This window comes from Lepidochelys kempii, chromosome 9 (genome assembly GCF_965140265.1).
Source record: "Lepidochelys kempii isolate rLepKem1 chromosome 9, rLepKem1.hap2, whole genome shotgun sequence".
Taxonomy (NCBI): Eukaryota; Metazoa; Chordata; order Testudines; family Cheloniidae; genus Lepidochelys; species Lepidochelys kempii.
This window is the reverse complement of record NC_133264.1, coordinates 64,346,800-64,361,040: the sequence shown is the minus strand read 5'-3', so window position 1 is coordinate 64,361,040 and position 14,241 is coordinate 64,346,800. Positions and strand designations below refer to the sequence as shown.

Below are 14,241 nucleotides of genomic sequence, written 5' to 3'. Positions count from 1 at the left end.
CAGGGAGATTATATCAGTGTAACAGCTTCTGAGACACTGCAGAGCAGTGGGCAGGCTGGGATTGCTAATCACAGAAATTTCAAGGCTGTAAGATCTATGCATCACAAAGACAGAACAGGGAACGTCTCCCGGGACTCAGTCCTCGATCAAGGATCCCTTCACATGCTTCCAGGCCTCACAGACACTCATGGAGGGGGAGGGAAAGATGAGATGTCCACGGGCCAACGACAGGACAGCCATTAAACTTTTACAGCTGCAAACAGAATTTCTATAGTGGAGCTGGAATTTAAGAGCACGGCTGAGGCCCTTTAAAATTAATTGGGTAGAAGATCATCTAATTAAACAACTACAGACACAAAGGTCTGGTATACTCATCTGGTATAAACTGGCACTGATTCACTGACTTCAACAATTCATACCAGCTGAAGATCTGGCCTGTAGTCAGTGGAGACTCTGAAGGTTTTATGGGCAGACTAGTATTGTGATCTCATACCGGGGGAGTTCATTAGAATCTGAGAGACCTTGGGAAATGTCCTGTCATTTATTTGGAGATCATGGACACTTGTGCACATTTGTGCATGTGTGTGTGTGTGCATGCCAAAGGCCAGCTGCCAATTATGCGGCACCCTCAGAACCCATGAAGACCCACGCAAAATTATGAGGATGGTCTACTCTGTATCGTGCTGGAATTACCATACCAGTCCCACTGTGTTGAAGAGGACTCCTGCAAAGGTCGGAAGCTCATTCAAGATCCGCAGATACTGGAGCTTTGCCTGGGTTGTTGAAACCTGAGGAAATACATCAGTGTAACAAGGCAAAGACTCAAGAGACTGAAAAAGCTAAGGAGGATCCCGAAGGAGGAGTCAAGGAAGGTCCTCTTCAGAAGCTTGGGGAGTGCTTGGTGCACAGTTTTTGGCGGTTTAGAATTTGCCATTGTGCCTCAAATGATTCATGACATGGAGACATCCCCAGGTGATGTGGAGATGGCAGCTGTGCTCCCTTAACAACTGAAGGCAAGTAGCTGCTGTTGTTGGAAACAGATATTTTATTTTGCAGCGGGGCAGGCAAACGTCTAAAAGTTTATTGGCCCAGAGAAGGAGACTGTCCATTCAGACATGCAGGTACTTCTGTAAACCCTTAGAGGAAGATGTGTCCCTCTGGGATCTGCAGCTCCCGTGAGAAATGGCCTCCCTCACAGGAACTCCAGCAGTGGCAGGGGCTGGATGGGCAGACAGGCCCGTCTCCCGCCACACATCTGACTCTTGATGCCCTGAAGCACAAAATCGGAAAATAAACCTAAAGCCAAGTTTACTAAACTGGTGACTTTTTGGCCAAGTTTCAGGTTGGTTCTTAGTTTATCTGAACTGACTGTGCTCCACCACAATTTACTACTGTGAAATCCAGATCACCCTGGCAAATGGATTCATGACAGAGAGCAGGCTAGTGGGCTGTCACCCCCAGGGATTTACAACACACTGTAATGGACTTAAACATCAATTGCGTACAATAACACAAATCCCTGGCTAGCCATGCACACTAATAGCAAGTGAAAACATAAAAGCTCCTGCTGGCACATACCAGCTGCAGCACTCCCCACCCAGAACCCATGGTGGGGCTACGCTGGCTTCTGCTTACCTTGGTGCCACTGGGCGGCTGGTTCTGATGGGCCTTCAGCTGCTGAGAGAGAGATTTCCGAAGGCTCTTCTCTTTGATGAGCTGCAGAAGTGAAGGAGGCAGAAACGGCTCCAGCCCCCATTCCTTCCTGCAAGCAGAAATGACTTAGAAGAGAAGAGAGAGACCGGCAGGAGCTCAGAAGGGAGAGGAGAAGGTGACAGAGAATGGAGGGGAAGGAGGAGAACAAGACACATGGCGAGAACCTGAGGGCATGTGTGTGTGGGTGGGGAGCAGCTCTGAGACAGCAGTGGGCTTCCTCTAAGTCCTCTGGCTATCTTAGCAGGAAGTGGTCAGATGCAGATCCTACCGCTGGGGAGTTCTGGTGTAAGGGATGGGGATGGGAAGCAAGGCAGAGTTTCACTACAAGATACAAATATGGGGCCAAATTCAGCCCTGGTGTCAATGGGTGTAACTATTCTGAAGTCAATGGAGTCTCACCCAGTGACATCAGGTCTGAATTTGGACCCCAGTTTCTAACACTACTGCTGGTTTATAAAGACCCAGCCACATTTATAACCAAGTAAGCGTTGGTCCCTCACTTCACTACATCATTTTTGCTTCCAAACCAGTAAGTACCTCAAGTTCACTCCAGAGAGGCAAACAAATCCAGAGCTTATCCTTATTCCAAGTGACTGGAGAGACAGGAGGAGTTCTTTCCCGTCTACCATTATTACAATTGTGTATTATTTCTTATCTGTAGGTGCTTTACAGACAAGGTCTCTGCCCCACATGGCTCCCAATCAGGGCCCCTCTCCCGGTGTGACGTTAGCACAGACTTTGGTAGCTCATACGCTTCACTTCAGGCTGCATCAGGTGGGCTGGAGTTTTGGGCTCAGGAGGAATGGGTTCTTACTGCTGAGATGAGAAACCTCAGTCTGCCAAGGATTGGCTGCCTAGTGCATGTCCAGGATGATGGCTGGATTATTCCTCCCCTGCTCATATGGGATGGCACACATTCTGCCCTGCAATCTACCGCACAGGAGGAAGGGGAACATTTTGCAGGTTGACTATCGACCCCGGACCATGGCAAAGATGATTCCGAACTGCTGAGCACACAGCTTACGCTCTCCTCCCATCCACGCAATCTGCAGGCATTGCCAGTTGTGCTGCAGCTCCATCCTTCTGGCCATATTTGGCAGGATCTCAGGGAGCTGACTGGCAGGGTGCAAAGGATGGGAGTGGAGAGGCAGACGGGAGCTGGAAACAGGTGCTGGGACACTGAAGCACCCTCTTGCCAACAGAGGGAGCCAAAGCCATTGCTAAGCATCTACAAGGCACCACAAGCAGTGGAGAAGGCTGAACCTTGGCCGTTTTGGTCTGCTAGGGCTAAGAGAACGGTCTCTTTGGTCTCCCTTCAAAGAGTGCTGTATCCTTGGGGGTTGAACCAACCCTGATTTCAAAGCCACACTCAGAACTCAGTTTCAGCTAGCAAGAAAGGATTCTCTAGTGATTAGAGCTGGGAACCAGGACTCAGGAGATGTTTGGTCTACTTCTGGCTCTGACACTGACTCACTTTATGGCCTTGTCCAGGTCTCTTAACCCTTGTATGCCTCAATTTCTCCATATGTGAAAAGGGGATAATACCTACCTACCTCATAGGATGGGCAGGGCAGGACTGTGAAGGTTAATTCATTATTGATTGAAACATAATCTGGGAGCCTCAGATGGCCCAGGATAGGGAAATGCAAAGCATCGCTACCATTGTATGCTGGAATTATACAGCCCCATCAGGTCTGCCTGCTTTGGACACCAAGCTGTAAATCAGGAAATGGCCCCAGGTTCACATCAAACTTCCCCACCAGCCTGTGCTGGGTCTGGCGTTTGTAATGAAAGCAGACCCTTGATGGTTTCAGGCATCTCTTTGCAAATGTTCTGTGTGTCCCATTAACAGCGTTGTGCTGGGCCTGCTGCCAAACTCTTCCCATCAGCTGATTCTGACCTGCGTTCCAGCTTCACCCTACATCTCCTCACCCTGAAACATTCACCTGCAGAGTCCCAGTGACAAGGGGGGAGCCCTGGCCAGGTAATGACACGTGGCTGGGGAATCGGGGCAGGGCTGGGAAGGGGGGATTAGGAGAGTAGGACTCACTCCACAGTTTTGAGGGACACCTTCTGTGCAGGCCGGGTGGCAGAGACGGTGATGTAGATGTGGAGGGCAGCCAAACCCAGCAGCGTCTCTGGCTTGGGGTCCATCCCAAAGCGCTCCCTGATCACATCGTTGCGGCTCTGGGATAAGAGAGGAGACTGCTCAGAATCAAACTGGGGCTTGCCCCTTGGCCGCTTCATAAACACAACACCTGAGCATCCCAGTCCTGCTGCCAGACAGTTCTGCCTTGGGAAGGCAGCACACCGAACTGCGAGGCACAGGCCGGCTGCTCTGCAGACAGCAACGGTCTGGTTGGCTTCTCCTTCTACCATCTGCCACCTCAGCTGATCTGCCAGCCTTCATAGTATCTGACATCTCCACCAAACACAGGGGAGGAACACAACATTAAAGCCACCCGGAAACAGATTTACTGCTGGCAGGGCACTGCTGGCACTGGCAGGGCACTCCTGGCAGGAAGCTCACAGTGCCAGTGTTCTGAGTGTCACTGTCAGGACACAGCTGGCAAGAAGCTCACAGGCGCTGCCAGCAGGAAGCTCACACTGCCGGAGTTCTGAGTGGCACCGGCGGGGCAATGCAAAGCATGTTGGGTAATGCTGGGCCTGAAGTGAGCCGGAGAACAGCAATGAGGCTGTATGTCTATCGGCCACGGGTCTGACCTTCTGTCTGTGCTTCCCCCCACCTGGATGTACAGGTACTCAAACGCTGCTGGGTCTCGATGTAGCAGCTCCACCGGATCTTTGGGGAAGAAGCTCACACGAAAGAGGCATCGCATCCCCTGATAATGTGTCCTCTGCACCACCTGTCCCAGGGGGCGAACAAGAGCAGGTGAGGCAGGAAGCAAGAGTTCATGTCGTAAGGCAGCAGAGAGGGAAGCAGTCCTTTATCCAGCTCTGCAACCCATGCATTTCACAGCCCCCTTTCCCTGCCGTTCCCTGCCTGCTTTACCCACCCTGAAAATCGAGATCAGCCCAAACTGATACACTGGGGCACAATGCACCAAACTCTAGGGGAATTCAGAGCTGGATTGGAACTTCACAGCTCAGCCCATCTCTGCCAGGGTGGTCAGGCAGCCTCACTGAGAGGAGCTGACAGGATTCAGGGCCATTCCCGCAAGAAGCCATGGGGCTCTAGCAGAGTTATAGAGGCATTACAAGCCCAGTTTTGCAGGCACTTATAGACCAAGGTCATATCAACACCATAGATCAGATCCGATTAGACCAGACAGGTGCAGATGCAGGTACTAACATTCAGACCTCCTGCTACCTGACTGCACCCACAAACCAGGCAGTTAGAGGTCTACAATCGAGGATTTGTGCATGCAAAATTGGAGCTAAAATGGAAAGCCCTTTGGAAATGTGGCTTGCCATCTCTTAATCCTCTCCCGTGTGGGGGTGTCCCAGAGGGACACTGAGGATTCCCGGTTACACGAAGCCAGTGTTCGTGCAGCAGCCCGAATTATTATTACTCTTACTAAAGCTGTCCTTGAAGCCCCTGCCTTTTGCCAAGGAGAAACGGGTCGGGCTCTCCTTGCAAGCCATCAGAACTGCCCCTCAGTTGGCCAGAGAGGGCGCTGCAGAACAACGTGAGGCATACCCTCCCTATCATGGGGCTAAGGACACTGCTTCCTTTCACACCTTTCCCAACCTCACCCAGTCCAAGTATCAAGCCTGAGTCTCCCATGCAACTGGGCAGCCCCACAGGCCACTCAGTCAGCCCCTTTCCCCTGTCTTACTGATTCCAGTGCCTGCTGAAGTGCCAGTGGGAGCCTGACAAAGCCCTGGCTGGGATGATTTAACTGGGAATTGGTCCTGCTTTGAGCAGGGGGTTGGACTAGATGACCTTCTGGGGTCCCTTCCAACCCTGATATTCTATGATTCTATGATAGCTAAGGAGCTGCCAGTGGAAACCTTTCTTTGCTCCACGTGGCACTAAAAGAGTCTCCATTGCATCAGCTAACCAGAAAGTACAACTGCGAGTCTGAATGCTCTTCACCCCAGGGCCAGTGAGCCCCCAGGACAGGGGTGAAACCCACTGGGGAGGTGGGGGGAAAAGCCCGGGGACCCCAGGCTGGATGGACCTGCAGACTGGATTCCCCTCTCGCCCCAGCAGAAGCTCATCCCTCCGGGGCAGAATTAAAGCACATCACTTGTTTAGGTCTAACACTGTAAGGAACCATGCCTGGCAGTTATAACCAGCAGTCCTGGATTCATCTCCTGGCCACGTGTGAAGGCAGCTGCCTAGCTCTCCAATCCTCTGCCGGGGATGTTAGTTAACACTGGCCTCCCAACCCTCCCAGTCTTGGGGGCAAAAACAATCTCCACATTGCCATGGGAGAGTATATAACAGATAAATCACCAATTGTTCCTCTCCCTGGGCAGCTCCAACAGGGCCTCCCCAGAGCAGTGACTCCCCCAAGCAGAACTGATCCTCTGGGACCCTTTCCAGCGACTGATGGCACCAAACTGATTCCATCTTACACCTTCAGCCTAGGCCTGAGCTCCTTCCTCCTAGGTGGAAACCTCCCCACCCCCCGCCCTTATGGAGCCAGACCTGCTGCTGCAAATACAATGCTCAGCCTGGTGGCAGGTGTCCAGCCATGCAGCTCAGAAGCTTACGTGGGCCAGGGGCTGCTTGTCCTGGAGAAGGAGGAACTTGTGGCTCTGCTCTGGGCTGGAATACTCCAGGACCAGGGCAAAATGCTCGATGTATCTCAGGGAAAGGCGATCCTGTAGCGTCACCATCACGTCCTGGCAATGTAACCCAGAGAGAGACACAGGCAGGGTTACATGGGCTCATCTGGTAACGTCTGTATGCATGTTTGCAGGAGGTGCAAGAGCTGCTGTTCTGGGTATAACAGGGCGCTGTTATTATGCAGCTCAGCTCCATGTTACTTTCCATAGGTTACACCCTGGGAGAGCATTATCTGAGAGCTACTAGCTACACAGACCGTGGCCTGTTCAATAGCAATGTATTACTCTGCACCTAGCTCAAAGGGAGACTAAGGGAACCTCCCTTACGGCAACACTAAAGGAGCAATCCCTCATTGCGTTAGGGGACATCTCTTTGTAAAAGAGACCTCGGGATAGTCGACTACCCGTGGGAGGAGGGAACGCAGAGTATTAGATGAGCAGATGTAAATCACTGGCTGGTCAGTACTGTTACAACAGAAGGGATGTGTCTTTCCAACCAGGCTGCGCTAGGAATTAGGAGAACAGCCTGTTATTGTTAATGGGCTTTACAGGCTTAATAATAATCCACATTCCATGCTGCAAATGTACCCCCACCCCAGGCCAGCTGTGTACAAGGCATGTCAGACCTGGCTCTGATGAGCTATAGCTAGTGCCAGAGCAGGGACCATGAGGGTAGCACAACAGGGTGTGTAGCACAGTGCATGCCGATGGCCTGATTCAACAGCAAATCTTCTGTTGACCGGAACAGGTTCACCACTGGGCCCCAGAATAAAGGCGGAGGCTGGTGAAATGGGGGAGGGAGAGAAGAAGGAGTCACAGAAGAAGAGCAGAATTGTACCATGGAAAATACAGCACCCAGGGAGGGAAACATGCTATTTATTAGCTGGGGCCAGTGCATGGACAGCAGAGTGCTTTGTGCAAGGCCACAGGAGACTGGGAAACAGAACGAGCGAATGTGATAAGGGAAACCCAGAAGCCAAGGAAAGGCCCGTGGGATCAGAGGAGGGCTTGCACCTTGACGGTTGTTCGGCCATCAAACGTGAAAGACTTGATCTGCCCGTTCTCCAGGAAAACCTTCAATACATTGGGGATGAGGAGGAGAGCTTCCTTCTTCAACATCTCCTGGCAAACAGGGCCAGGGGAGGGGCGGATCCCCAATGGGTGCGAAACAGGGAAGGGATGCAGCAAAGAAAGGGGGCATTGAAATGAAGAGTACGGGAACAGGAGATGGGGGAAAAAGAGGGAGTGAACGGGGAGGCCCATGAAATGAAAGAGAGAGAGAGAGAGAGAGAGAGAATGTCAGTGATACACTGGTTACTGGAGCCTCTGCTCCTTCAGAATTATGCACTAAGAAAAGGCAAATTTCCCTTGAAAATACAGCATCTGCGTCGAGCTCTTAGAAAGCACAAGGGTTGAGAATTTCAGAGCTGTCTGATGGATTCACATACCTGAATCTCCCTTGATCCATCTCAGCCCCCAGCCCATCTCAAGCCGTACAGGAACCCATCTGTTGAAATGCGCACTCCATGCGGGCAGTGCAGCGAAGGATGATTTTATTTAGCAAGCAACGTTTGAATTAGATAATTACTTCACTGATTTGGCTTAAAAATAGAATTTGCTAGAAGCGCTTTAAGATTTATTTTTACTAGTGCTGCTTAACAAAATCTTTCTGCAATTAAGAGATGTCACTGGGATAAAACATTATCAAGGCATTACAGTCTCTCATGGCTACCCAGAAATACCCAGGCAAAATGGCCCCATTCACAGGCACAGTCTCAAAGCCCTTTGCACTGTGGTTTAAACCACACAACTCTTCATTAAAGTCAACTGGCAACCCCCACATAATGTTCTGAAAAACACCCTCCTGGTAGAAGCAAGAGACACTGATCTCACAGAAACCTTCTCTGCCAAGGATTCAGTTTCTCTGACACCAAATGCCTGATCTGGGTTACATCGTTTCCATGAGCATTCCGCCACGAAAATATCCTAACAGATCTGCTGCTGTTTGACTGGCTCAGAGGACAGACGTTCTGGGTGCTTCAGCTGATCAGAGCTAGACTTCTCTGTGCAAGCACAGCACACTTTTCAAGTGTCCTGTCTTGATAGGACTAAACAGGCCCGGGACCAACTTAAGTTTTTAGGATGTAAAAGGGAAAGAAATCTGGGTTTGTGCCCTTTTTTGATTCCTTATGAAGGAGGCTTGCGAGGTTAAAAAAAGTTTCACGCTCTTTACATTAGAAATCAGATCTTTTCTGTCCATTTTTTTGATCCCTGGGAGATTCTATGGATGACTGGAGAACTGGCAGATACTCAAGAAGTGAAACCTGACTATGGGGATATGGATTGTTTAAATCTCGTTATTTTTTGCTAACACCTGTTTAACTCAAATGCCTGATGAACACCTAGAAAGAAAGATCTGGTAAATCTCAAACACCTGCTGTTCTGCCACATAAGGGCAGAGACCTCGAAGGAGTTCTCCAGACAAGGTCAGGCTTAACACTAATGATATTTCTAATATATAAACAAGCAGGAAAAAAACAAAACATGCTCTTACCCACCACTAAACAAATATTAACCCATTACAAACATTAGGCCATGTCTGTATAATGCTGTCACCAATCATTACTACAACTAAAGAAAGAAGAGAAGCTCAGCTAACCCTGCCTGGTAGGCCTCCTCATGAATGTTGGTGTCTGTGCTTGCTCTCTTTGGGCTGTCTGGTCCTTAGGGTGCTAAACAGGCTGTTAGTGTACCTAAATAATAATCCATGTACTCAGTGCTTCTCTCTGAGCGATAGTCAGGTGCTCTGGGATCCTGTCAGAGGGCAGCATGCCGTAATCTGCACTGCACACACATGAATACAACCTGACATTCATCAAATGGGAGAGTCACTATCTGCTTCCCAGTGTGGGATATCCACAAGTGAAATCAGTAAATCTATGCATGTGTGAGGGGGATGGGAATCAGTGGAGTGATCCACAGCCTTGCACTCACTGCCCTGAGCCTCCTCCCAGTCTGCTTTGCTCTGCCGCAGGGCAGTTCCAAGGCCACACTCTGGCATGGACCAAAGCTACCCTGAGAGACAGACACCCTGCCCCTTCACTTGTGGCCTAATCAATCAGGGATACATATGAGATGTACATATTGGTCTATCCTTCCCGTTCATGGAGATCTACAAAGCAGCTGCATGTCCTTCACAAAAAGCTTATCTGGGACACAGGTGGACCTTACGACTAGATCGGATTCCTGCAGAGCACTGTGGATCACATGCCAGCCCTATTACCTGTACTCACAGATCCCTCTGTCACGACACACATCACAACCCTTTGTCCACTATATGTGAAGTTAGACGGACCACAGTCCATTGCTTACAAGCTGATTAGCCGAGGTCTCTCAGGCATCACCCCAGGAAGAGCCATCTTTCAGAGGAGCAGACTGACACCAGAAATATCCACATCAGTGCAACGGCAGAAAAAGAAGGAGCAGCACTTACTGGATCTGTCTCACCAACCGTGACCTGTTCTGAAAATCGGACCTTCACTGGATTGGACCTCAGTTTCGCTTTCTTGGCTGCACTGATGAAAGCAGATTTTGGGGACTGCAAAGAGAACACAGGGTGTTAAACATCTGTCCTTGCAGCTGGAGCTTGGGGAGGGGGAGAGAGAGACTCTCCTTGGAGGTGGTGCAAGAGAGAGGCAGAAGAGAAGCATTGATAACATTAGGTAACAGAACATATGCAGAAATTCTTGATGTTTTCACATGCCCTGCTGGAGAGACAGGCCCCTTAGGGAGCGCCACCACTCCAGTCCCATGGGAGAGTAGGCCTGGTGCTGGGGCAGGGATGGGCACAATCCACAGGGAGGGAAACAGCCATAAACTTCATTCTCAGTTTCCGGAGCATGTGGGGGAGTGGGGACAAGGACCTGCTAATGGCTGCCTAAATCAAAGCTCAGCTAGCATGCCTTGGGCTGCTCCACCCGACACAAACCTCACCTCTGTGTGACATGTCTATGGCACTGGTGGTAGCAAGGTGAGGCACACAGCATAGTGAATGGGAGCACTGGTACATGTTAGCAGTCATGGATCCATGCCTGCAGTGCACTCCCACTACCAGCTGGAGGCACTAACAACATGATGGGTGTCTATATCCCATCCACCTCCTCAAGCTGGGGTCACCACCACAACCCACTGAGTTTCTACCTGCCCGATGATAAAGAACCCTCAGGAACCTGTGTGGAGAGGGGAGGGGAGGTGCAAAGGCGCACTGGCAGAAGCAATGTATGAGTCTGCAAGCACCGGGTGGCAGCAGAGAAGACTGATTGAGGAAGAGAGTTGGAGCTTTTGGTTCAGAGTATCAGAGAAGTTCTGTTGAAGCCAGTGAGACTGCACTGATTGACACCAGCTGCAGATGTGGCTCTCCACCTCTAATTCACTGGTTCCTGAATACAGTCCAGGCTGCTAGTGAGTGAATCGCATTGCCCAATGATGGCCACGTGAAATGGCCCGGTGGTCTCATTCCAGTGCCTAGTGGTCAGGTGGCATCCTCACAAGCATCACCGTGGCACTAAAACCTCACAGGCTTAGCACACAGGCCACAGACCAGAGCTCAGCAATATTGTTTGCCAAAACCTTTTCCTGTAAAAAGTGCAGATTTTGGTTGACTGAAACATTTCACAAAATTGTGGTCATTTTGCCAAATTGTTTCGTTCGGGGGGGGGGGGGTTTGAGCCCTAAAAATTCAGAAAAAACTGCAATGTTTCGGTTTTTTTATTCTAACCACTTTTCATTTAGAAACATACTTCAATGTTGTAAAAAAACCCCAAATGTTTAAAAATAGCTAAAAAATGAAATCAAATGCTTAGTTTAGACCCAAACAGATATTTTTTCAACTTTTCAGTTTGTCGAAAATTTCAAAAAAAAAACCACTCCAAAAAACAAACATTTTGGGTTGATCCCAAACTTTCCCCCACCCTGATTTTTTGGAACAGTCAGTGAAGCAAAAAAATAAAATAAAAATCAGTTATTGGCACAGCTCTCAGGCTGGACTAAGCCCTGGAGTGCTACTGATCCGTGTTGCCTTTACTGGTGGTCTCTCCTGGTCTGGAGTCAAACTGTCAGTGGTAGGGGACAGAAGTTTGCATTGCAACGGCCTGCGCAGGTTGGACTGATGTAAATCAAGGTGATTTAGATCACCACGTAGAAAACCTCAATTTAAATAATCTATTTTAATCAATTTTTCCATTTGCACGTCAGTTATTTCCAAAGAAATGTGCATTCTCATTCATTGATATAATCATTAAACATGTTGATTTACAACTAAATAGAGCCTTTACACTAGATTTGGTACATCTTTTTGCTACCTACAAGGATACACTATAACTATACACATTTATTTAAGCAATTATCTAGCTTAATATTTTCAGATTCTTATTATACATTTTTAGCCTGATAGAGTAAATAAGCAATATACTATATTCTATTTTTTCTCATGATTCAAGCTGTATTAGAATGGTAACTAGAATTTGATTAAATACACAACAGTATATAAAATTTATTTTTATTAAACAAACCAAGTCCTTAATATGCTGCTGTTGTGCCATATTTATAAAGCTTGATCTCAAAAGTTAGATGTTCCCCCCGATTCTTTCTTTATATAGAAAAACAGCCTTCAACTCAAAGTTTTCGACAGAGGCTCATGGATTCAGCTTATTCATTTTTTATTTAAATATTTTAAGAGATTATAATAAATTTAGGCTTTTAATATAATTTGTGTTAAATTCAGATTTCATTTTAAACAGGTTTATTTTTAAAAAGAAAAAGTGAAAATGTAAATGGCAAAATAAAAAAATCTGATTTAAATTAAAAAATCCAATTTAAATTAAAAAAATCCATTTTTAAATTTAAAAAAAATCATCGATTTTTATCCACCCTGGGAAGGCGCCCAGCACCGCTGCACCACTTTTCCCACAGGCTTCCACTTAAGGTGGCTCTTCTCCTCCCACCCCAGTCAGGCTTCCTGTGCTATCCCCTTACAGTGACTCCTGCTGGTGGAGGCTGGTCCTGCAGTAGCTATGTGCTCCCCAATGCTCAGCGCTCCTGAACGCCATTCAAGGCAGCTGTAGCCTGGCCGTAGGATGGGTCCATCCTTTCTAACTGCAATGAGTTTTGGCTTCAGATACGGTGCTGGAATATGTAAGTGCCTCCTGTGCTCTTACAAGCTACTCAGGGCAGACAGAGACCAGCCACTTGAAGAATGCTTTAAAAAGAAGGGCCCTTTCCCCTGCTCTCCTCAGGGACCACTAGGGCACAGGGAAGGTCCAGACAAGACACAGGAAAATACAGCACTGTCACCCTGGCAAAGGAACCACCAGGTTGGGATTTGCTGTTAGAGCCCACCAGGAGTTAAGAGTAAAATATCTTCCCTCTGGTATCACCAGTGGCTCCATAAAACACACCAGGCAGCCTGGGGACTGCTGTCGTCCCAGGGACTTTTTTATTTTTATTATTCCTTCTCATGGAGAGAGCGTTTCACAGCCTTACTAGCCAAAGGAGATGGGAGAGGGAGAGACAGCCAAGAGATCCTTACCCTCAGATGGACTGTTGGAGCCTGGAGAATATTCCTGGATTATTTTCTCCAACTGTAATAAATTCCAGTGAGTATGGAAGAGGTAATAGTGCTGAAAGCCGGGACTGGTGAGGGTGAGCAGGGTTGGATAAGCTTCCCCAGAGGGTTGTGCAATGCCCCTCAACCCTGACCTGCATTACCCACCCCCACTGTGCCAGTCCTGGGCTCCTACAGCCCAGCCAATGCCCCTCAATCCTGACCTGCAGAGCCCACCCCCGCTGTGCCAGTTCTGGGCTCCCCACGCTCAGCCAATTCATTCTGGCTGGCAGTACCCCTTGGTATCCTCTCCTGGGTCTCTATCGTGCACATCCTGCTGCTCTGACCAGATTGGATGATGAACTTCTTGGATTTGGACAAACATTTGTTGAGAACAAGGCTGAGCGTGTTCATCTGGGGCCATCACAGAACACGGAATCAAGTCTCCAAAGGAGAAACGCTAATGCTCTTACCCTGTGTGCTCACTGGCTCCCCACAAACTGCGCTTCTCTCTCAGAAGCCTCATCGTGACCTAGACGGAGCAGCCATGTGTTGTCTAGGTCACCTCTTAGTTCAATGGGCATCTGCATAGGCCTGGATTTCAGATCTCCCTGGCCCTGAAGCATTCTGTGTCTTCCCTGTCAGAGCTGGAGGCCCCTGTGTTCTAAGAGCATGGGGCTCCCGGATCTCACCTGGTGAGTCTGCAGCACAGTCAGGATGATGAAGTCCTTGGAACTCCTACAAGAGAAAGGACAGGAGGGAAGGTTAATGGACAGGTTTGCTCTCAGCTCCAGGACACAGGATGCATATGGAAACGATGGGATGAAAACACCACTTGGAAGAGCCTGGCTGAGAGTTCAGACAGCAAACTCTCTCCCCAGCCAGCGGCTCAGATTGTCTCGGTCTCCTAGAGCAGCTTTATGCGTCACATAATAAGTGTGCTGGCAGTGCCTCATACAGATGCTGCAAATGTCTCTGCCAGCTGGGGATGTTTGGATCTCTGTAGTTTCTTACTCTGCTATAGAGATATTATTGAATAGACTGTGTTAACTAGAGAATCACAGCTATTCCAGAGCCCAGTATGACTTGCTCTAATCAATCACACACAGCCCAGGTGGATAATTGTCTGAGGCGTGGCTCCTGGGTTTGGGCAGGGCTCAAATGAGTGA

General features: G+C 48.9%; 1 protein-coding gene across 9 annotated transcripts in view; it reads right to left on the bottom strand.

The window, feature by feature from the left end:
- Positions 1–14,241, bottom strand: part of FRMPD3 (FERM and PDZ domain containing 3) — a 142,648-nt gene that overhangs the window by 29,406 nt on the left and 99,001 nt on the right. For 6 of the 9 annotated variants that reach the window (XM_073360770.1, XM_073360762.1, XM_073360763.1 and 3 more), the window contains 8 exons: positions 13,765–13,810; positions 9,965–10,069; positions 7,486–7,593; positions 6,397–6,528; positions 4,461–4,580; positions 3,764–3,900; positions 1,636–1,762; positions 699–788 (listed from right to left, as the gene is read on the bottom strand). In XM_073360770.1, coding sequence (XP_073216871.1) covers positions 699–788; positions 1,636–1,762; positions 3,764–3,900; positions 4,461–4,580; positions 6,397–6,528; positions 7,486–7,593; positions 9,965–10,069; positions 13,765–13,810 — 865 coding nt within the window. Of the gene's footprint in view, positions 1–698; positions 789–1,635; positions 1,763–3,763; positions 3,901–4,460; positions 4,581–6,396; positions 6,529–7,097; positions 7,454–7,485; positions 7,594–9,964; positions 10,070–13,764; positions 13,811–14,241 lie in introns of those variants that run through there. The other 3 variants (XM_073360768.1, XM_073360769.1, XM_073360771.1) reach the window with 3 other exon arrangements.